Here is a 21,028-nt window from a genome sequence, read left to right as displayed (position 1 = left end):
ACTTCACATTCCTCATTCATCCATAGCCTTAGCAGTTCCGTCTAATATCTCATCTGCTATCTGAATGAAATTACAGACTATTTTCTTTGTGGAACAGAGCACCAATATATATCAGTATATACACACACACACACACTCCTCCAATTGTCCAACATTCAAATCGTATGCAGACTGCAGAATTAATCGACACGATTCAGTTTCTGGTCATGCAGCTTGTGCGTTATCGCGGCGCAGATGGATCATGCTAAGTGCGACGCGGCTTGCGAGCACACTGTGGAAGGTCGTGTCGAGAACTTAGCTGCCTGCGTCGGCCGATGATCAGCCGCACATCGAGTCGTGCTTCAGAGCTTTTTAGGTGTGTGTGGGGGGGGCACAAAATGATTATCACTGCTCACCACAGATATCACCGCACAATCGGATATGCAGTAATTGATATCTAGTTTCTGACCTGCTGCGTCACGCCAACCCTCCAAACAGTCATGCAACTCTCACTTATGTCAACTCTTACTCTTGCTGCCATAGAAAAAAACTCTTGCTTGCAGCTATTTTTTATGGCCTTGCAGTTATTTTAGTATTACAATTTACGAAACATACTGAGAGAGCATCCAAGTTCTCAGACCGTGAACGCCCGCGGCCAGCGGCCCACTTTTCTTTTTCTTTTTGAAAAAACGGGTTGGATTATTATATATGTAAACATGATTTTTTTTTTGGTCTGTAAGGCCAGCGGCCCACTCATGAGCATGACTGCTGATGGGCTGGGTGGGTGGGCACGGTGACGGTGCAACCCTCTCTATGGGCTCGCAGCTCTAGTACCACGGCCCACGGGGCCAGGTTGAACGAGATATCCTTGCAGTTTCCTGCCAGCCAGCCCAGCCCAGCCACGCCGCCGCCGTGGGCTTTAGCCTGGGCTCTCGGGACGGCGCACTCCAATAGCGAATTGGAGGGGAGCCCGAGACAGAAACAGACTTCCGTGCATTGCGTTCAGAGTTTTTACCGTGTTCTTCACGGAGGTAGGAATTGCATGTGTGGCTCTCCTCAACTGCGATAGGAATGGCGACAATGCTTCAATCCAGGTGCAGCGATATAACAGTAAGCATAAAGATTAAGTTCTCATGCATACATTCCAGAATAACCTTCTCTGTATCTCTTCAAACAACAGCACATATCGCTATCTAAAAACTGCAGGACGATAGCAGTTCAGACTTAATAAAAGGATACCACAAAATGCTCGACACCCGTTCAGTTACCATCTACAGTAAAAAAACAAACAACATTGGCATCGTGCACACAGCCTTAATTCATCTGTACTTGAGACTGTCAAGTCAATGTTCTATCTCCCTATATATGTTCATCTAGACCCTGAAGAGTGAGTGCATTTCGATACGTGAAAAAACAAGTATTCTTACAAGTTACAGCAGATTGACGAATCCAAAATTCTACTGTGGATGGACCATCATTTGACAAATACCACAACAGATGCTATGTCAATCATGTTCGTCTGCTCAGATTGTAAGCACCAGAGACAGAAACTGTTTCCTTATCTCGGCCTGAGTTGGCTTTTCTCCAGAACCCATCAACCAACGCATTCTTCACTTACAACAACACTACAAAACTGCCTCACACTACAGCAGCAATGAAAGCTGCCTTGCCATCAGCTTTCCTCCACTAAAAGTGGCTGAACATCAGAATCTACAAGACAGAGAAAGATCATCAAGATATATCAAGAAACTGAGTATTTGGAGTCATAAAATGCGAAGATAGCAACACTGTGGCTTTACCTTCATTTCCATTCCTCATGTTAGTTGAGCGATTTCTCCATTTCTCAATGATCTGAGGAATTTCTATTTTCACATGACTCGACAACAATACGGCAGCGACAAACGCACAAAGAGCAAGCATTACGAACACTGAATCCCACCCCCTTCTCGAAATGAATCCGGTAAGAAATGGACCTAATGCAGCACCAAGAGATCCTGTCCCATCTATAATTGCCGTTACCGTGGCCAATGCACGAGAATCTCCTTTGAGAGACTTGTGAGTGCCGAGATCAGCAGAAACGGCAGTTGTTATTAGAGCATAGGGTCCATTAACAAACAGACCACTGATCATCATCAGACCAATGTTTGTCGCTTTTGAAATACTGCCATATGCATGAAAGAGGAAAAGTGATGGTATCGCCAAGTACATGAAGACTGCGGCTGTTGTGGCCCTAGCATTGAGCTGATCAGATATGAAGCCAGCAAGAATTCCACCAATAATTCCACCTACATCAAACAAAACTGATAGATATCCAGCAGATGCAGCTGACATGTGCTCGCCTCCAATAGCTGGAAAAAAAATAAAATGACGTAAGAAAGCAGCATTTTAAATTTACAATCCACATATGAAGGATTACTCGAATCATGGCAAGATGAAATAGAAAACAAAGTTCAGAAGTCGTGCATAGGATCAGTAATGCCAGGAAAAAGTGACCAGAGGCAGGTCATCTGAGACACTACTAGGCAGTATGCATAATACTGTTGTATTTGACTAGGAGAGACTTGAAATCAGAAAAACAGAACAGAACAACAGGGTAAGGATAAACTGGTTAACTAGCAGAACATAAATTGCTACCACACTTTGCCTTTTATGTTCTAATATCTCTTGCACGGCTGGTAATACCACTGCTACAACATAATTCGGTCCCTCAGAATAACTACAGTAACATGCTACAATCTAAGGTCGTGTCCACAATCAGAATTTGATTATAATGAAGAGTCCACTTTCATCAAAAGAACATATTTGCCTATTCACGCCAATCTAACGTGATAATGTGTAACTATGTGATCAATTTGAATCAATTGGGAAAAAAAGTTATGGGGCATACCAGTCTGGCTCAAGTAGAAGGGGAGCCAGTACAGGAACGTGTACGCAACCAGCTTAGCGAAGAAGAGGCAGAGCGCGAAGATGACCACGCCGGGAATGGCGAGGGCCTTCAAAATCCCCACGGCATCCCGCCTGTCCTTCCCAACGCCACTCGCGGCGCTGCTGCTGCTGTCCTCCCCGTCCGTGCTCTCCTCAGCGACGGGCTCGATCGGCGCCGGACCGAAGCCGACGTACTGGGGGTAAGGCGCGAGGAAGAGAAGCACAAGAGCCCCGCCGAGCGCAATGAGCCCGCCCGGGACGACGAACGACCATCCCCACCCGTACCCGAGCATGGCGGCGGCGACGAGCGATCCGGTGATGTTCCCGACGGAGGTGTGCGCGTTCCATACCCCCATGATGAGGCCGCGCCTCCGGCCGCAGAACCAGTTGCCGACGATGGCGACGACGGAGGGCCAGCCGGTGGACTGGAGCAGGCCGGCGATCACCTGGGCGGCGACGTAGAACGCGAGGGAGTGGAGGCCGAGGAAGTACCCGGCGCCGAAGAGCGCGACAGCGGCGCCGCTGGTGGCCATGCCGAAGGCGAGGAAGTGGCGGAGGTCGAGGCGGTCGCCGAGGTGGCCTGCGACGAACATGCCGAGGGAGTAGGAGGTGAGGAAGGCGACGTCGGTGGCGCCGAGGAGCGCCGGGTCGGCGAAGGGCGGCCAGGCCCGGGCGAGCTCGCGCTTGACGATGCTGGGCGGCTTGCGGGAGGCGTGGTAGAGCGCGTAGGCGAGGAAGGTGAGCCCCAGGACGAGGGCGCGGTGGGTGTTGTAGGAGAGGGCGGGCAGGGCGCGGAGGCCGGGCGGCCCGTCGGCCCGCTCCGGGGAATGCATCGCCGGCGCCGGCGGCTTCGTCATCGGCGGCGCGGTTGGAGGTCGCGAGGGCAGGGGAGGGGTGGTGGCGTGGCCGGTGGGGCCGTGGCTGGCCCGGTGGGGAAGGCCGGAAGGGAGGGGAAGAAAGAGAGGACGTGGCGGGGAGATGGGTCCAGGCGTAGGACACGCGCCCAAGTTGGTTGTGGGCTTGACACGACTGTCTGGTTCCTGCGAAACGAATATTTGCCATGACAGTTTTCTTCGGGGGCTGGTGCACATGGGCTTCGCGTTCGCCTCCTCCGGTCCTCCCCTCCTCTTGGCCTCGCTCACCTCGACCAACGGCTCAGATCGCTCGGACTCCTGGATAGAAGCTGGGGCCCGCGTGCAGCGTCACAGCCCCTCCCACAAAGAGATAGGCGGATAGCGTTCTCCCCCAATCCTCCCGCCGCGGCGACGCTTTCCCCCCCTCCCTCCTCCGTCGGCCCGTCCCATGCTCCGCAGCTGACACGTTGGCCCAACTCAACCATCCAATGGCCGCAGCCTCCGCCGCCGCCACCGCCTCCGGCGTCGTGCTTCCCCACGCCTTCCTCTCCCACCGCTCGCCGCCGCCGCAGGTCGTCGCCGTGGCCTCCTCGTTCCGCCGGCTCTCCCTGTGCGCCTCCCCTCGCCGGACCACCCACCTAGTCGCCCGCGCCGACGCCAGCGCCGAAGCCGGGGAACCGGAGCCTGAGGCTGAGGCGGGGCCTGTCACTGGCTCAGCTGACGCCGAGGAGGGGGAGGCCGAGGGGGCTGTCGCGGTGGCGGTGGCCGAGGAAGAGGAGGCAGAGGAACCGCCGCCGCCGCCAAGCAAGCCGAAGGTTAAGTTCGGCGAAATCATCGGGGTGAGCGCTCCTTGAACGGACTTCTCCTAAGTTGTGTAGCATCCGGGATTGGAGTATTTATTATGTGGAAATGTAGTCTGCAAATTACTGCAAAAGAGTAGATTGGGAGGCATCAGGTCATGGAGGAGTAACATCTCATTGCGTAGTGTTCAGAATTCTAGTTCTCTATGGCAACTGCTTCGGACTTCTTTGTTTTGTCTTGCCGCATACTAGCATAGTCTCTAAGGTAACCACGCATTGGAATTAGTAATGGGCGAAGTGGAGAATCGGTTTTCTCACTGTTTATGCGAACTCTCAGTACATGTAGTCCTGTCCTGAAAGGCTTGTCAATGCAGAGAAGTCAGCAACGAGTCTAATATCTTTTATGAGCTCTAATTCTTTGTTGGTCTTGCACGGTTTCATTAACACAGGCACATGGCGGGATAGAAATTTGGTGCTTTGACTATTTGTGCAAGATCCCTGGCTGTTCATTCACTGTGTTTTGTATAATCCATTATGATCTCGTGAAGCTTAACATGCTATGTACTATTTCCTTGAATTATTTGGTGTTGTAGATTCTGAACAAGCAATTCATTGAGGAGGCTGAGAAGGTGAAGACTGTACCGGATCTGAGGCCTGGTGACATTATCGAGCTTAGGATGGTAAAAATTTCCACTGTCTTGGATGTGTTGCTCGGGCTAATTCCTCATTGGATGGTTGTTGGTATCTGAAGCACTTCTTGTTTCAGCAACGGCCCAACAAGAGGAGATTGTCACTCTTTAAGGGAATAATCATCGCAAAGCACAAAGCTGGTATTCACACCACAATCCGTGTCAGAAGGATCATTGCTGGTGTAGGAGTTGAGATTACCTTCCCAGTGTAAGTTATTTATGATCTTTTTTCTGTGCTGTGCAGATAGTTTGCTTAGTGTTGCATGGTGACACTATTGCTAAATGTCAGCATTCAAAAGTTTCTGTATAGGTAGTTCTTTTTTTTACTATGGGAAAAAAATTAATACATCTATTTCATTTTGTATATTATACTAGCAGTGAGACTTCTGAGTACTATCATATTGAAATTCGGGATGCTTAGTATACCTTTGTATAAGCTGGCTATATAATCAGTTTAGTTTTCAATACTTACAGGTTCATAGTGGAGCTTGAAATTTTCTTTTGAAATGTTTATAGAATGTTTGCATTCTAGCTCAATATACGTTATCACTCAGTTTTGTAGCAGAAGATCTAAACTAGTTAAATGCCGCAGCATAAACTTTTTTTATCCACTTGCTTTTTCTTTCTTTTAAGTACATTACGCGCACTATAGTTCTTTTGGAATTATAATCTTCTCAGCAAACCTGAAGAGCTATCAAATAGGAGCTGAAGCATTCAAAATTTCAAATCTTCATAGTGACCTCTTGTCATGCTGAAAAACTATCCCATACCTCCGTTTTACACTGATATTTCGTTTTGTTACACCTATGTAAATTTGAGACTTTTTGTCAACTTGGCTGTCTGTCAATTACCCCCTTTTCTGTGTGTAAATATCCTCAGTAATCTGTTATCTGTTACTTGCTAATGTTCTCAGCAAATGTAGAAGACTTTATTGTGATAAGTCCCATTTTGTGCAGGGCTGCTCCTAGTGATATTGTTACCCACAGTTCTGTCTTTCAGTAGTGATTAATAGTTCAATCATATTAGTTCGGGTGACCACATGCTAAATGCCTGAAACATTAGACTACTTTCTTTCATAATTCTTGCAACAATTTTTTAACTTCACCTACATATTTCATTACAGGTATTCACCCAGGATCAAGGAGATCACAGTAATCAGGCACAAGAAAGTGAGGCGAGCAAAGTTGTACTACTTGAAACACAAGCTTCCCCGCTTTTCAACCTTCAAGTAAAATCAGATATGACGACAGAACAGCTTCTCCCTCCACCATTTCAATTTCTCTTAGCAAACAATTTGCACTTCCCTGTCCAAATCAGTGCATTTCACTGTATTACCTGGATATCAAATGTGTAATATCTATGGCTTTATAGCATATTTTGGTTTGCAGTGCAATGTTTCTTTTGTCCTCAGTGTACAAAATCGTACTAGGACCTTCTTATTATGAATTTAATCTCATCCTTTTATGATGTCCCTGGATTCATAAGTCATATGTTTTAAAATGATAACCATACTCTTTCTGTTTTCAAATATATGACGTTTTATCGAGCTAATTAGCTTGTTCTAATGTCATATGTTTTAAGATTATATGGTTAAAACGGAGGGAGAGTTAATTTGTACTATGTATGTTGCTATCCTAAAAGGAGAATCTATTAGGTCTGTATTTTTATGGATTAGTAGTTGACATGACGAGTCCTAACAAATTGGGGATGGAGTTCTTTGCTGGGCCGGACTAGTTTCGTCCAACCTTCAATCACATGCAAGGCGATGCATTTCTTCCCCACCGCTCACAAGTCACAACCTTCTCCCGTTTTGCATGGCGCTGTTTTTTACAGAAGGATCAATCATTTTCCCCAATCTATCTTGAATTTGAGTCTACTACTACTTGATAGCACCAAATTTCAGTTTAAGTTTAGCTCAATTTTCTTTAAAGCAACAATTGGGACCCAGACATCATAATGGCGAAAATGATTGAGAACCCCCATCTGGTATCCATTAGGTATGAGTTCCTACCACAAGGAGAGTACAGGTCACGCATGCCCCAACAATTTGTCGAGGAGTAATTACCGTTTGTTTAATACTTCAATCAGATAAGAATATTCTTCTGATATTTTTGTTTTGTACTTCCGGTTTTGTACTGTATGGGGATTTAAAAGAATAAAATCAAATATTTGTGGCACTGCAAGTACCAGTACAACAACACTATCTCACTATTTTCTTAGAAGTTACAAGTTCTAGTGATGATTTGTTAATTTTACTAAATAGTTCACAAATATACTTGTTCATATATTATCTTCATCAGAGTATTGCAAATATGTTTAAGACAGTAAACAATCTGCTACTAAATTGAAAGTGATTAATAAGAACTGCCAAACGCCATGGCTTTCTAGTCCTGGAAACCACACTCTGAATAGTCTGTAAATCACCGACCACCAATAAAGAAAAAAAAAGAACGACGATGTTCACTAAAAAATAAAAAGAAAAACCTTAAAAGAAGAACGGTTACAGTGCCACGGGCCCAACAACTACAAGTGAGTGTTGCCCCGTCAATGTCGCCGGAGCTAAGAAAAGCAAAGAAAACCATTGGCTTCTCTCTTCCCTCCGCCCCTGGCTTCCTCCCCTCCCCATTTCTGCTCCAATTCGCTGCCTTTTTTTTTTAGTTTATTTTGCATGCACTCAATTCTTGGAGAGAAAGGTTGGGTTTCCGCTTCTTTTCTGTGCGTTCGATCAGGTGGTTTCGATGGGTGGCGGCGGAACACTGATCTCGGTTTATCCCGAGGAGCTCACCTTCTTGTGTAAGTTCTGCGAAGTTCTTGGCATTTTCTTTATTCATTCACATTGCGATTGGTTAAACTTGTGCGGTTTTCCTCCGCGTCAAATTCTTGTGGCGCAGTTGAGCTGGACAAGGCGTGCTATTGCAATCTCAAGGTGGTGAACAACAGCGAGCACCATGTCGCATTCAAGGTCCATAGCTTTCCTGTTTCATGGCGTCCACCTCAGAATTTCCGCGTTTCGCCTGGCGGAAGTTGAACCAGGCTTGTCCAATTCTTTTCTTCAGGTCAAGACGACGTCGCCGAGGAAGTATTTCGTCCGGCCGAACGCGAGCATCGTCCAGCCATGGGATTCCTGCACGATAACGAGTAAACACTTGCTTTTCCTGTCCTCCGCGGTTCTGTTTTGGGTTCCCCGTTTGGTTTCTGATGTGTAATTGCTGTGTCTGTATTTGCCTCCCTATTTGAGGATATAGTTACGCTCCAGGCACAGAAGGAGTACCCACCAGATGTGCAGTGCAAGGATAAGTTCTTGATTCAGAGCACGAAGGTGCCTGCCAGTACCGACATGGACGAGATCCCTCCTGATACTGTAAGAAGAAATTGCAAAATAACTAATTTGTAAGGTTTAGCATTACATTATCACTACAGAGAAATGGTATTCAGCCACACGCCATCTTGTTGTATGTGTGCAGTTCAACAAGGAAGCCGATAAGGTAATCGACGAAATGAAGCTTAAGGTTGTTTACACATTACCTAGTGGAGGCTCAGACGACTCTAGTGTTTCATCTTTAGGAAGCAGGAGCTTCAAAGCAGCGTCTGATGATCTGACAGTAAGATAATGACAGTTCTATAGTAATCTGTATGATAATTATGATTCACTTATAAACATTCAGTAAAACCTCTTACTGTGGATCATATGTTTACGCCGTACTTTTCAGATGCTGAAGAACGCAAGCATTGAAGAGGTAATACACTTTATCCCAAAAATACTTCTCATTCTTACTTTGAAACTTGACCAAAAATACATGTTGGTTAAGATTTTCCTCTGACAAATTCAGAGGAGGGAAGGTTCTGCAAACTTAAATATAGCATGCTTGAAGCCTTTTATCATGTCTATGTAGTAATGTTGTTCACAGGAACTGTATGTGTCTTTACACATTAACTGTTCAGTGATAAAGTTGCTAGATACTAGTACTCTACAGACACCCCACACAGATTTCCTTTTGCCTTAACATTTTAAATGCACGTCTTCTTGCACAGCCATATTGGGTAATGCCATACAAGTCAGAGAATTAGGAAGATGTTGAAGCAACATGATATGACAGTTTAAAGATCATAAAGTTGATCATGGGGAAAGGTACCGATAATTGAGTGGTCATAATTGAGGGAGGTAGGATGCCCAGAAGACCATTGCCGTGTTCCTTTAGCCACACTTGTTAACTATGCAATGGACCAGAATTACTATTTCCCATTTCAACTAGAGTAGAACTTTTTATCCTGCTCAACACATTCCAAGTTCCAACTGAAAAAAGAAATAAAAACTTGGATCATGCAAAGGGAGTGTTTCATGAATATTCTTACCATAACACGACTCATGTACTTTATGAATGACAAAACATCCTTTTGGGCACCTTTGTCACCGTTTCTTGGTTTCTTTTATCTTATTCAGATCCAGACAATTCAGCGCCTAAAGGATGAAAGAGGTAACATGCTTCAGCAAAATCAGCAAATGCAACGTGAATTGGTACAGTTTATCAAACTTCTTAAGCTTCATTCTGGTCCCATATTTTACTTGATCATATTTGCATTTGGACTTTGTCCTCTTCTTTAATTTTTTGGGAGCAATTTGAACTTTGGCTGTTGCATTAATGAAACTTCAACATAGAGCAAAAAAATAATTTGCTGTGTGAAGGAGGCCTGACCTTTGAGCAAAATGTAACAGAATTGCTAGTTCATATGTTGGTTGACATATTTTGAATTCACAAAATACAAAATACGGAACACTTACATTTCTTTCAACAGATATATTTTGTAGATAAAAATTTATCTCCAAATGCAAAATACAGAACAGTTGCATTCTGTCTTCATTTGGTTATTTCCTGTGCATGTGGCTAAGAAAAGTATAAAACTAATGTTTTGTACAAGAAACAAAGTATGACTATTTTATAAAACAAATTGGAAAAGGAGGGAGCAGAATGGATGGGATGGAATTTGAAAAGAACGTATCCAAGCCATTCACGACATAAGTTTGGACCTTGGTGTAAATTAAGCCGCTGAAGGATTCTAGGAATTGCTTAAGTTTTTTCCTCGTTTTATGCTCATTTAATGATGAATAACCTGAAAGAGTCCAGAATGAGGTGCCATCTGGCAAGCGCATAAGATTTATTATCTCTCACATTTTCATTACTTTTTACTTCAAAATGCTGAACTTTCTGTGGATACAACTAATGAAAATCAAAGTGGTTACACTGACTACAAACTTGTGGAAGTCTGGGAAGGGTTCATTGCTTACTTGTATCTCTTGAATATAGAGCATCCACTTAGCAATCAGGGTGCAAACTTGCACATCGTTGCTTCGTTATTTTGAACCTTTTAACTTACCAGAAGAACACGAACAATGTTGTTTCAGGATGTGCTCCGGAGGCGTCGGAGCCGCAAGGGCGACACGGGTTTCTCCTTGACGTTCGCTGCGTTCGCTGGCCTAATAGGTGTCCTGGTCGGACTCCTGCTGAGCCTCATCTTCTCTTCCCCGCCGGCCACCGCTTGAGACGCAGAGGTTGCAGCCCAGAGCGAGGATTCATGTTCAGATCGACGCTACGATGAACTCCGGAAAAGAGACCCATCTTTCTGTTTTAGTCCCCACCGCTATTCTTTTCTTCTCTCGCGTTGTAGTTTTATGTGAAACGATAACGGGCTGCGGCGTTCGCACCCGTGCTTGCTTCATCTTCCATTTGTGTTTGCCCCCTATTTTTTCTTCTAATCCTTTTTGTGTTTAGTTTGGTACGTATATGTGTAGCTGTATGCATTCGCCGACTGGAAATGTAAAGAGGAAGTCGTCGTAGGGGTATCAAGAAAGAGTATTGATGCCGACAGTTTTGTATTGCGCCTCGCAAATTCTGACGTGGCAAAGAGGATTGATTGTAAAATTCTGATGAAGTTCCTCATTTATTAATTGATCTAAAAGGGACGAGTACTCATCATCATATGATTGCTGATGGTGGGCTACGGGCTGCCCGGTTTTCACGTGGGTCGAAATAAGCTTGTTTCGGTTACAAATCATATGATACATTGGGCTGACCGCTTCTGCTGGGCCAGCGCAGTTCTGTCAAGAGCCCATACATTAGTAACACGAGCCCAGGAACGCTAGCACACCACTTGTTTTCTTCTCTTCCGTCAAACTCCCAGCCCAATACGCCGTGGGCGATGCTCGGCGCGCACGAACGCCTCGGCCAATTTTTGGTGAACCAAGCGCCGACGCGGCGGAAGCTTCTTACCTGGCGCCTCCGGGCAGCGGTCACCTGACCTGAAGCCGCCGCGTCCTGATCGCTGAACCATGACAGTCTCGGCCGCCGGCCGGCCGGAGCTTGTCCGCACGGGTGGTTAAACGGCGCGGCTGGGGGGCCCTGACGACGGTGGATTCCTGGAACCACGGCAGCCTAGCTTCCATGGCCGGCCGCTCGCCGGGTGCGGTTTCCCATCCTGAACCGATCCTCAGCATGTGCCTCTGTGGACCGCAGGTGAGGAGGATGGCAATGACATGGTTTCTTTTCTTCCTCCTCCAGTTCCATCCACGTGAGGTGATGAGGAGCCGCCGCGATTGTTTAGCGAAAGGAACCAGGACCACGGCTGATTTCGGCGGCCTGCCTGCCTGCCGGACAGTATCATGCCCCCCTCTGATTTAGGCGCGCTCCGACGGGCGGCGGGCGCGGCCACGCTGAGCTGTTCCACGCGCGCCCGCCGCCTACCGTGCTCTGCACGCCCGGCTGCCCGTACACATCACACGCGCCTAGAGGTCGCCGCACGGAAGGTCTCGGAACGGAGGCACGGGTGCACACACACGGTTCGTTCAATTCATCGATCCCGACTCTCCACTGATCCAGTATCTCCATCGCGCATCATCTCAGGAGTCAGGACGCCTGGGAAGAAGCACTGCTAGCTTGGCTGTAACTGCCAAACCGTGCCACCGGCCACCACACGCTACTACCGGTAGAAACTGAGAAAACGGAAGCCTAGCCAGCCACCAACATGTGACGAGATAACCAAGCATGCTCTGATTTGCGTCCTGCGCCAAAAGATTTGCGTCCTGCGCCGGTACGTCGGTGACATGGAAAGGGGCGGTTCCCATGCCTCGGTCGAGAACAGTGGCCGCACGACCGGTGCCGTGGTGTGCGTCGCACTTGCGCGCACAGCGGCCGCGCGCGCCCAGGCATCTGCCTCCGCATGTGCGCGGCCAACAGATCCTGCGCCCTGGATGACTCAGCCGGGAGCAATAATTTAGGGCGATCCGCCATGGATTTGCAACCAGAATCTTTCGGAACTCACGCTCTATCATCTATGCATATCGAGATCTAGGTGGTCAACACCAGTGGCCTAGGTCTCCCAATTAACAATGCCGTGCATGTTTCGTTTTTCTTTTGCCTCGCTCTACACTCGGCGATGTTCTTGCGGTACCCAAGTAAACACGAAGCTCTTTGGCGTGAGTCATAAAATTTTTTCTCCTTCACAGTACAAAGATGCGCAGCGCTCCTACGTATTCGAGAAAAAGTAAACACGAAGCTCTTTAGCACGCAGACAGCGCACCGTTTCGCACGGAATTCCCTGGTAGAATTGCATGTGCGCTGGCCGCTGCCAGCACGTCCTGTGCGGCTAACTGTTACGGTTAGGTTCGGCTCGTTAGGTTTCTGTTCCTCCACGGTGCATCACATCACGTGAGGCGCACGTGCAAAGCACATCAAAGGCGGCTAAGCTAGCTATATACGTACTGTATTACTGTATACGCGTGTGGTTTGATAATGCCGCATGCATGGTGTGGATCTGACTTCTGAACTGATTATATTTTCCACAGAAAAAAAAAAGAACTGATTCCTATGGCAGCAAGCGGAGCATAAAAGGGGAACCACTCTTGCCACCTGTGTTGATAGGAATGAGGTTCCATGCTCAGCTATGGTCTATGGATTTGTTTTTGGAAAAGGAGATGCGGCGATGCAGTTTTAGTCCCATCCTTTTTCTAGTCCGGATCGGCAATGCAGCTTCACACCGAGATCGTCTTTGTATTAAAATGTTCAGAGCGCAATCAGTCTGATGCTGAATTGCTTGGTGGGCACCAATGATTAGCACAGTGCTTTTGTTCACTTAGGTTGGTGTAACAACTCGGACGTCTATATTCTGGCCTGAACGATTGTATTGAGCGTGAGAGGACAATATCATTGCCTTTCAGCTCTGCCCGCTAAAAAACGTATTTAGTGACTTCTTTTTGAAGGTTAATCGATCACTATCTAGTCACTTTAGAGCTTTTGTTAAGCCATGGCTCGTACAGTACAGTAGCGCGGGTGATACTATGCTCCATCAAAAGAAGCGCCAAGCCGCCGAGCATGAATCGATGAGCACGGTAAAGTCCCCATCATCCTACTTAATCCTGAAATGATGGCCCCCGTAGGATCTAATCATGCCGACTTACCCCTTAATGATGCTCCCTTTTTTTTCACCAACCGTTCCAGACAAAAATAATGCAACAGGACCATTGAGCACCGTCTCCTACACTCAACAATGTCGTGCCCACATGCTAGATAGAAAAAAGTTTTAATTACTATGCTCCTTTCATTATATTCATACGCAAAAGTTTCAAACATGATTTGCATGCGCAAACAGAATGGAGAATGAAAATCCAGCACTCATACGTCGTTGCCATCACGAGCTACGGTGCCGCGGACCCAAATGATCCGTTCCAACAGCAAAAGCCCATACTCGAAGCACAGCACGGGCCCAGCTCCGACCAACTTGCTTGCCATGCATCGCCCACCTCCGGTGCACCGGGACCCGCGGGAGGCGCGCGCGCTCCCGCCGGCCCCGGCATCGGCCCGACACGCCGGTGCCGGTCGCTCGCGGCGACCTCACACAAAGGCTGCGTCCCCCCGCTCTCACGAGCCGCGACGCCGACCACGGACCACCCGATCCGTCGTTCTCCGCCTCCCTCCCGCGATGGGAGATTGGGAGCGGCGGCCGCGGAAAGTGGACGCAGGCGGTGCCCCAGCGCGGCCGTGTCGGCCCGCGGCCAGGACCCGATCGGCGACGCGAGGGCGAGACGCCTTTTCCCCGGCTTGGGGCCTGTCTAACCGTCGCGGGATTAGGACGGCTCACCGTCTCGTTTGCTCCGGCTTCTTCGTCGAATCTGCTGCTGATGCATTAGTTATTACTACTTACTTACCAGCACAGTATACGTGCGTTAATATGGATAATATAAATTTTATCTGGATCTACATAGATCCATCAGATCTTCTCTTCGCATGAGCTATTGATTGTTTAGATTTTGATTGGGGTTCTGATTAATTGTACGGATTTCAACTATGATTTAGATTGACGAACAAAAAATTATTGCATCCCGGTCATCTTTTGCCGGAAGCAGCAGAGCTGCAGAAAATGCAGTGAAGTCAACGGAAGACCCCGTCTTGCATCCATAGCTGTATCTGTATCTTCCTCGCGGTGCATCGGTTTGCACGGCGCTGGTTTGCTCTGGCCGTCTTCGGTTTGTTCTCGACACGATTTAGGCTTGTACTCTGTCTGTAACCGTGACCAATCTTGTATTACGAGTACGTCGCCGGACGCCCTGCTGGCCGATATGAAAAAGGCGCCGAAGAATGAACGCGTTACTCTAAGGAAGGAGATTGAATAGGCGTTCAAGCATGTACAGTCCCAACCAAGACACGCACACGCACCACATATGATTAGCCTGACGACGCATTCCCTGCCTTCTTGAAGGAGAAAAAGGTTGGTGGGATTAGGTCAGTGGACAGCGTGTGACGCACCTGTCCGGTCCAGATCCACTGACCCGGGTGTTCAACCGCCAGTCACCTGTCACCCGGACCAAACTGCTGCTGCCGCGGATCCTGATGCATCGGTCGGCGATAGCTGCGTCAGCGGGACAAGCAGGCACGTACGAAAATCATCGGTAACTTCGGAAAATGACAGCTCGGATAATCGGCTGGTACAGTACAGCCTGCTTTCCTTGATCCTTTTCAGATGCTCTGAGCGAGTCTGAGGTGGTTCAACAGAAACAGATTGCCCACCACAGTCTGCAGGAGATGCATCATCTTTACAAATAAATAAATAAATAAACTCCTATATAATATAAATAAACGTTAAGGATCTCGCAACATTAAACGCATAATATAGGCCCCAGATCAAACGAGCAAAAGGGGAGTTTGGGGGAATTTAAATTAGGTATAGAAAAGAAAAGCGAATCGAGGAAGCAAAGCAAAGGCGAAGGCGAGGACGGACGGGATTCCCTATTGATTTATCCGCCAGCGGCAGCGGAGCAGCAGCACCTGCGGCCAACCAGAAAGACGAAGCGTAGCGGAGCCAGCCAGCCAACCAACTAACCAACGGACGGAAGAGGCAAGGCCCGCCGCGAAGCCGAGCCAATCCGGCCGCGCTGCCCTACCCCCGCTCCGCCGCTCCTCTCCAGCCGTCTCGGGATCCGCCCGCCCGCCCGGCGTGATCTCGCCGCCTCGCCCGCGGTTGGGGCTCCGGCCGCACGCCCCATGTGTCCCCGCGCGGATCGCCGCGCGTAGAGGCCGCGTGGGAGGGAGCGCGGGGAGGGAGTTAAGTGCGGGAGGCCAGGGGAGGGTTGCCGTTTCCGCGGCGAGATGGACGCGAGCGCCGGCTCCTTCGTCGCCGTCCGCCGGCTCTCCGGCTCCGACCGCGCCGCCGCCTTCCACCACTCCTCCTCGGGTGCCTCACCTCGCCTCCTGTTTGGTTATTCGTTTGCTTGTTTTTTATTTTCTTCTTCTTCTAGCTACTGTTGCTGCTCCTGCCTCGGGGACGATGATGCTAATGGTCTGTGCTGTCCGTACGCCGGTGCTGCAGCGGAGGTGGTGACGGGGTCGTCGGCGTGGATCGGGAGGGGGCTCTCCTGCGTCTGCGCGCAGAGGAGGGACAGCGATGCGCGCCTCTCCTTCGATTTGACGCCTACGCAGGTGGGATTCGCCTGTTTTCTCTTTTGGCTTGATGATCCCCAAATTTGCTTTAGCTGTTCTAAAGCTGTCTCAGATTCTCGAGCCTGTCAACCGAATTTGATCTTTCTCACAGTTTACTCCCCAAATTTATCCTGAACTTCGGGCCCTTCTCTGATCTCGCATTGCTTGGCGCTGTCTGCATAAAAATTTGCTACGTCTCTGTTGATTCACTTCAGTGCCATTATGAACATGAGCTGATTTTTATTAATTTCACAAATGTTGTAGTAGCTTAACTTTAACTGTATGCTGTGCGCGATAGTGAAGTTTCACGTGCAATCAACTTGTTCTCTTTTTCCTGTTTCAGGAAGAATGCCTGCAGAGGTTACAGAACAGAATAGAAGTTCAGTATGATAGTTCAAACAGAGAGCATCAGGTACTTGTTTTGGTTGCTATTGACAACAAACTCTTCTTATGCGGTTTCATCCTGTGGTATTTGTGGGATCCCATGTTCTCTTGTGAAGTGGGTGAGTGTTATTGTTACCACAATTTTACATTTTAATTATTCAGTACAAGATGGTGAACATGAGACGAGATGTTCATTGAGTGACCATGAAATTTAAAATGACTGTAAAATCGAGAAATCTAGCATGTCCGCAGATCTGCAAATCATTAGGAAGTACTGGCTGTTAGTAGTGCAGGACATAGATGGTCTCTTGTTCAAGACCTTGTTAAGATTAGTTGGTATATTGATGCTGCTGTTCCTTAACGAGTTAAAACTTAACCTGCTGGAATTATATATCTCAATCCAGATCATCTTTTTGATTCTCTAGTTCTGTTCATTTGTCCTTTCAGATGAAATTTAAGAAAGCATAGCTAGTTACTTAACCTGGTATCTCATTTTTTTTCCCTATCAGGAAGCATTACAGGCTCTTTGGTGCGCTGCTTTTCCTGGAACCGAGCTTCGGGGTCTAATATCAGAACAATGGAAAGAGATGGGTTGGCAAGGGAAAGACCCATCTACAGATTTTAGGTATTTGATCTTTCTCCTATGTTCCAGTTGCTAGCTGTTACCTGTTTTGTCAGTGCTATCCTTTAATTAACCTAGAGAGTAGAGATTGATGATCCTTTGGTGTGATGGCATTACAGAGGTGGAGGCTTCATCTCCTTGGAGAATCTGTTGTACTTTGCTAGGAACTTTCCGGTGAGTGCAAATCCTTGTTTTCAATGATGTTTTGCTCTTCACATGCTATTATGTTATGATTTATAGGGCCTTAAAGGCTTGAGGCTCTGTAGTCTCTAGCATTTCTTTTTAGAATATAACAAGCTAGATGGCTTGCTGAACATAAGTATTTGCAGAGTTAATAGTAAAATGAATGTCTAATCTTTCCTTGTTACCCCCTGCAAAAAGGGTAAGGCGAAAAGGGAAAAAAAATATTCACAGTACATCCTGTAGGCTAGACTGAAACAGTGCAAATCAATGGACCAGTATAGGATGCTGAAAATCTGTTTACACATGTGATTATTAAAATTGAAACGTTCATCATGTCATAGCATTGAGATAGTTACCTCAGATACTTATACATAATTGCCTGAAATCACTCTAACGAACTCTTTTGTGCAGAAATCTTTTCAGGAACTTCTTCGCAAGCAGAATGGTGACCGTGCAATCTGGGAGTATCCATTTGCTGTAGCTGGTGTAAATATAACCTTCATGCTTATACAGATGCTTGATCTCCAAGCAGGTTTGTCTACCATAAGTTTCGTGTGCCTTAAAATAGTGCAAGATAATAATAGTTCTGTAGAAATTTAAGAAATGTCTGAAGAATTTTTTGACCTGGTCAGTTTTAGTTCATTTTTAACTGACACTCAATCTTATGTCCTGCCGTGCAGTTAAACCGAGGTCATTGTTCGGAGCAGTTTTCCTAAAGCTTCTTTCAGGTATATCTTTATTTCAGTACTCTATTTTGAAATGTTGATCATATCATCATCATAATCTACAACAACTGTTTACCACTGGTTTCTTTGAGAAATGTCTTATCTTTGTTTGGAATTAGATTGTTTTCTTGTGGTGATGACTAGGATTAAAAGAACAGAGTACATCAATATGCATATTTTGAACAAGTTCTGTGTGTTTTATGACCACAAGAATGAATCTGTTGATGGTCCATATTTGCTAAGTTTCACACAGTTGTCTAAGGCCATAAGATAGTAGTGCTATCTTTTAGTTTTACGCTTGTACTTCTCTGAGGCAGAAAGCGCTCATAAATGTGACTATGTGAGCTAACTGAAGGATCTAGTTATAGTGTTTCCAATATTATTCAATGTTTTGGCCCTTTTTGTTTTTCAGAAAATGATCAAGCATTTGACATTCTCTACTGCATAACCTTCAAGTTGATGGATCAGCAATGGCTTGACATGCATGCTACTTACATGGACTTCAATGTATGTTCTTTTTCCACTAAATCTCTAAATTCTCTGGATAGCAACTTCTCCTTTCTTGACCTTATATATGAAAGATCCATAGATAATTGAAGAATCCACATATTGGGTCCTGGGAACTCTTGCTCACCTGACTGTACTACTAAAACTGCAGACGGTTATGAAATCAACACGACGTCAGCTAGAAAGGGAGCTGTTGATCGAAGATATTCAGCGGATTGAGGATATGCCGTCATACAGGCTTCTGGCCCGGTAGCTAGAAGAAACTGAAAATCTTAACATGGCTACATGTTGCAAGCCTTGAGTTGCTGATGGATTGCCACTGGCACCCACAGCCTGCGAGAATCCTGGAATGTAGATGCATCTGTATCCCTGTGTTTAGGTACTGTGGTAACCTGATCTCTGAAATTTACAAGGTAGGGTTTTTCTTGGTGATAGAATGTCGCGTAGGGTAACTGAAGTGTCTGATCAGCTGCCATGGCAAAGTATTTGTAGGGTGTGTTGTTACAATCGGGTTGTTGCCCATCATACCACGAAAAGGGAGTGTTCCAGTTCCTAGAGTTTTCGATGTAAACAGGAGGATTTTGGGAAAGCTGATCTGAGTTGTCTCCCATTCGCATAAAGATAGAGGCTAGTTCTTCGAGTGCGCGTCAACTATGCTGTTCATTTCCTTTTCTGTGTTGCTTGATTTCCATCGGCTCGTTTCTTTGACGATGCATGCAGCTTTCTGTAATTACCTGAGCATTTAAATGGTCGAGTATTGCTTTTATGTGATATATCTAAATGATGATGATCTGACGGGGCAGTCCTCGCAGCTGAATGTCCAGCGAGCGGCGTGACCTGCGTCCGGCAGAATGGCAGGTGCGCTCCATGTTGGAGCAGCTAGAGGGGACGCGATTCCTGTTTCGTAGTGGGTGGTGAGGTTTTGCCTGGGCCCTGGGCCAAGGGGGCAAACAAAGCTGCTAGGCTTGCATGCAGAGAGATGCCAACAGGATTTCGCCCCGGGCATCAGAGCAAACAATCTCATGCATGGCATTGGCATGTGTTGGCTAGCTCAGCTCGTTGGAATTTGTCAGTGAGCACTTGGATACGCATCGATCCTCTGATGGACAATCAACGATCATGTAGCTGCATGCGGGCAATTGGCATGTGTTGATCAGCTGATAAACCTCTGGTAGCAGTGATGGGTACGATGCGATCTGGAAGTAGCGGACTCATTCCTCTGCTGACTGTCTGGGAATATCTTGTGCAACTATGAGAGGGTCCGATTGGAGGCTCCTAGGCTTCTAGCTAGTTGTCCTAACAGAAATACAGATCAATCCGAACATCCGATGCTTTCTACATATGCGTCTTGTTATGCACGTACGACGCATCTAGAATCCAGATTGCTTGACCAAATGGATATCCCCAATCTTCTGACACGACTCGCGTTCGTGGATTATTGGCACGAGATAAAAAGGGAAATTCTTCAGCCCAATGGCTCTCCAGATCTGCTGTTAGTTCTAGAGCCCTAGCTTACACATATGTCTCATGATCTTGTTTGTGGGCGTGTCGTCATGCTGCGGTCTCATGGCGTATTTGACGAGCGTGCAGTCGCGGAGATCAGATGAGATCCCCCCGTGTCGTCTCGTCCCTGCTGCGACCCATGACATGAAAGGCAGCCATCATGGTGGCGAGGAATCCTGCCGAGTGCTACTAGACTGCTGCGACCTACGACTGCCTTTCTCTCTCATCTCTCATCATCTGAGGCGATACCGTTGCCTAGTCTTCCGTGTTTCACCAACCCTAACTGTGTGCATACTCCGACGTACAAACGTCGAAAAGATCAGCAGGGCCCTACAGCCCTACCCACCCAACTAGTACATGATCTGGTCCATATGGTTGCACTTGCACACATCATCGATCATTCCAAGAATTTAGAATTCCCAACACAAGTAACGGATAGTTTTTCCAAGAGAACCAGCAGCAATCTTCAACAGCCGAGCGAAACAAACGATGCTCCAAGTCGGTCCGAGAGGAAGCCGGAAGGGGTCCAGGAGAGGAGACACGAACAAGAGGCCCGACCTGGTCCGGACCAGCAGCCGCATGCATTCCCGCCCGCGCGCACGCTGTCGGGGACGCTGCTGCCATGCCCGTGTCCGCGCGCATTATGCCGCCGGGAGACCCGCGTGATTTGACGATGCGAACGGGACGAAGAGGGGGAGCGGGCGGTGGCAGAGGAGATCAGAGGCGGCGGCCGCTGGTGCACAGCGCGTTCCGGCAGGGACCGCGTGCAGTGGGGATAGGCACGCAGCTGCAGGTCGGCAGATGCACCGCGTCGTTGGAGCGGTGGTGCTTGCTTGGTCATGTTTTTTTTTCTTTTTTTCGTGCGCGCTCGCTGGTTTTGTCGCCGAAATGAT

The 21,028-nt window shown here is 47.3% G+C and overlaps 4 protein-coding genes across 6 annotated transcripts; 3 read left to right on the top strand and 1 right to left on the bottom strand.

Annotated features, from left to right (window-relative positions):
- Positions 1–1,304: 1,304 nt before the first annotated feature.
- On the bottom strand, positions 1,305–3,890 carry LOC112902939 (putative glycerol-3-phosphate transporter 4). Its single transcript, XM_025972140.1, has 3 exons — positions 2,867–3,890; positions 1,779–2,327; positions 1,305–1,689 (listed from the first exon to the last, which is right to left on the bottom strand). Exons 1-3 carry the CDS (start codon positions 3,759–3,761, stop codon positions 1,652–1,654), a joined length of 1,482 nt encoding a protein of 493 aa, XP_025827925.1. The 5' UTR covers positions 3,762–3,890; the 3' UTR covers positions 1,305–1,651.
- Positions 3,891–4,103: 213 nt separating this feature from the next.
- On the top strand, positions 4,104–6,714 carry LOC112884255 (50S ribosomal protein L19-2, chloroplastic-like). Its single transcript, XM_025949630.1, has 4 exons — positions 4,104–4,597; positions 5,152–5,238; positions 5,325–5,455; positions 6,371–6,714. The coding sequence occupies exons 1-4, from the start codon at positions 4,247–4,249 to the stop codon at positions 6,477–6,479; spliced, it is 678 nt and encodes a 225-aa protein (XP_025805415.1). The 5' UTR covers positions 4,104–4,246; the 3' UTR covers positions 6,480–6,714.
- An 839-nt stretch (positions 6,715–7,553) lies between these two features.
- On the top strand, positions 7,554–11,183 carry LOC112884240 (vesicle-associated protein 2-1). 2 transcript variants are annotated; one of them, XM_025949618.1, is made up of 8 exons: positions 7,554–8,040; positions 8,139–8,209; positions 8,304–8,385; positions 8,493–8,608; positions 8,712–8,849; positions 8,958–8,984; positions 9,689–9,722; positions 10,649–11,183. In XM_025949618.1, exons 1-8 carry the CDS (start codon positions 7,986–7,988, stop codon positions 10,840–10,842), a joined length of 717 nt encoding a protein of 238 aa, XP_025805403.1. In that variant the 5' UTR covers positions 7,554–7,985; the 3' UTR covers positions 10,843–11,183. The 2 variants fall into 2 exon arrangements, with proteins under 2 accessions (XP_025805403.1, XP_025805409.1); XM_025949624.1 differs by having other exon boundaries at positions 7,563–8,040; positions 9,689–9,763.
- Positions 11,184–15,547: 4,364 nt separating this feature from the next.
- LOC112884228 (ELMO domain-containing protein A-like) lies at positions 15,548–19,283 on the top strand. 2 transcript variants are annotated; one of them, XM_025949606.1, is made up of 9 exons: positions 15,549–15,966; positions 16,102–16,211; positions 16,555–16,623; positions 17,105–17,220; positions 17,337–17,391; positions 17,812–17,932; positions 18,081–18,128; positions 18,538–18,632; positions 18,784–19,283. In XM_025949606.1, exons 1-9 carry the CDS (start codon positions 15,882–15,884, stop codon positions 18,883–18,885), a joined length of 801 nt encoding a protein of 266 aa, XP_025805391.1. In that variant the 5' UTR covers positions 15,549–15,881; the 3' UTR covers positions 18,886–19,283. The 2 variants fall into 2 exon arrangements, with proteins under 2 accessions (XP_025805383.1, XP_025805391.1); XM_025949598.1 differs by having other exon boundaries at positions 15,548–16,211.
- The last annotated feature ends 1,745 nt before the right edge of the window (positions 19,284–21,028 follow it).

The sequence above is a fragment of the Panicum hallii genome, chromosome 1 (genome assembly GCF_002211085.1).
Source record: "Panicum hallii strain FIL2 chromosome 1, PHallii_v3.1, whole genome shotgun sequence".
Lineage (NCBI taxonomy): Eukaryota > Viridiplantae > Streptophyta > Magnoliopsida > Poales > Poaceae > Panicum > Panicum hallii.
This window is presented reverse-complemented; position numbering and strand designations above follow the sequence as displayed.

What these genes read in the sequence shown, in the direction of transcription:
- LOC112902939 (XM_025972140.1), bottom strand. Translation starts at nt 3,761, where the DNA reads ATGACGAAGCCGCCGGCGCCGGCGATGCATTCCCCGGAGCGGGCCGAC. An exon ending in CTTCTACTTGAGCCAGACTG is followed by an intron (nt 2,328 to 2,866) that starts GTATGCCCCATA and finishes TTTTTTTTCCAG; the next exon opens with CTATTGGAGGCGAGCACATG. An exon ending in CATGAGGAATGGAAATGAAG is followed by an intron (nt 1,690 to 1,778) that starts GTAAAGCCACAG and finishes TCTGTCTTGTAG; the next exon opens with ATTCTGATGTTCAGCCACTT.
- LOC112884255 (XM_025949630.1), top strand. Translation starts at nt 4,247, where the DNA reads ATGGCCGCAGCCTCCGCCGCCGCCACCGCCTCCGGCGTCGTGCTTCCC. An exon ending in AGTTCGGCGAAATCATCGGG is followed by an intron (nt 4,598 to 5,151) that starts GTGAGCGCTCCT and finishes TTGGTGTTGTAG; the next exon opens with ATTCTGAACAAGCAATTCAT. An exon ending in ACATTATCGAGCTTAGGATG is followed by an intron (nt 5,239 to 5,324) that starts GTAAAAATTTCC and finishes TTCTTGTTTCAG; the next exon opens with CAACGGCCCAACAAGAGGAG.
- LOC112884240 (XM_025949618.1), top strand. Translation starts at nt 7,986, where the DNA reads ATGGGTGGCGGCGGAACACTGATCTCGGTTTATCCCGAGGAGCTCACC. An exon ending in CGAGGAGCTCACCTTCTTGT is followed by an intron (nt 8,041 to 8,138) that starts GTAAGTTCTGCG and finishes CTTGTGGCGCAG; the next exon opens with TTGAGCTGGACAAGGCGTGC. An exon ending in CAGCGTCTGATGATCTGACA is followed by an intron (nt 8,850 to 8,957) that starts GTAAGATAATGA and finishes CGTACTTTTCAG; the next exon opens with ATGCTGAAGAACGCAAGCAT.
- LOC112884228 (XM_025949598.1), top strand. Translation starts at nt 15,882, where the DNA reads ATGGACGCGAGCGCCGGCTCCTTCGTCGCCGTCCGCCGGCTCTCCGGC. An exon ending in TCGATTTGACGCCTACGCAG is followed by an intron (nt 16,212 to 16,554) that starts GTGGGATTCGCC and finishes TTCCTGTTTCAG; the next exon opens with GAAGAATGCCTGCAGAGGTT. An exon ending in GTTCAAACAGAGAGCATCAG is followed by an intron (nt 16,624 to 17,104) that starts GTACTTGTTTTG and finishes TTTCCCTATCAG; the next exon opens with GAAGCATTACAGGCTCTTTG.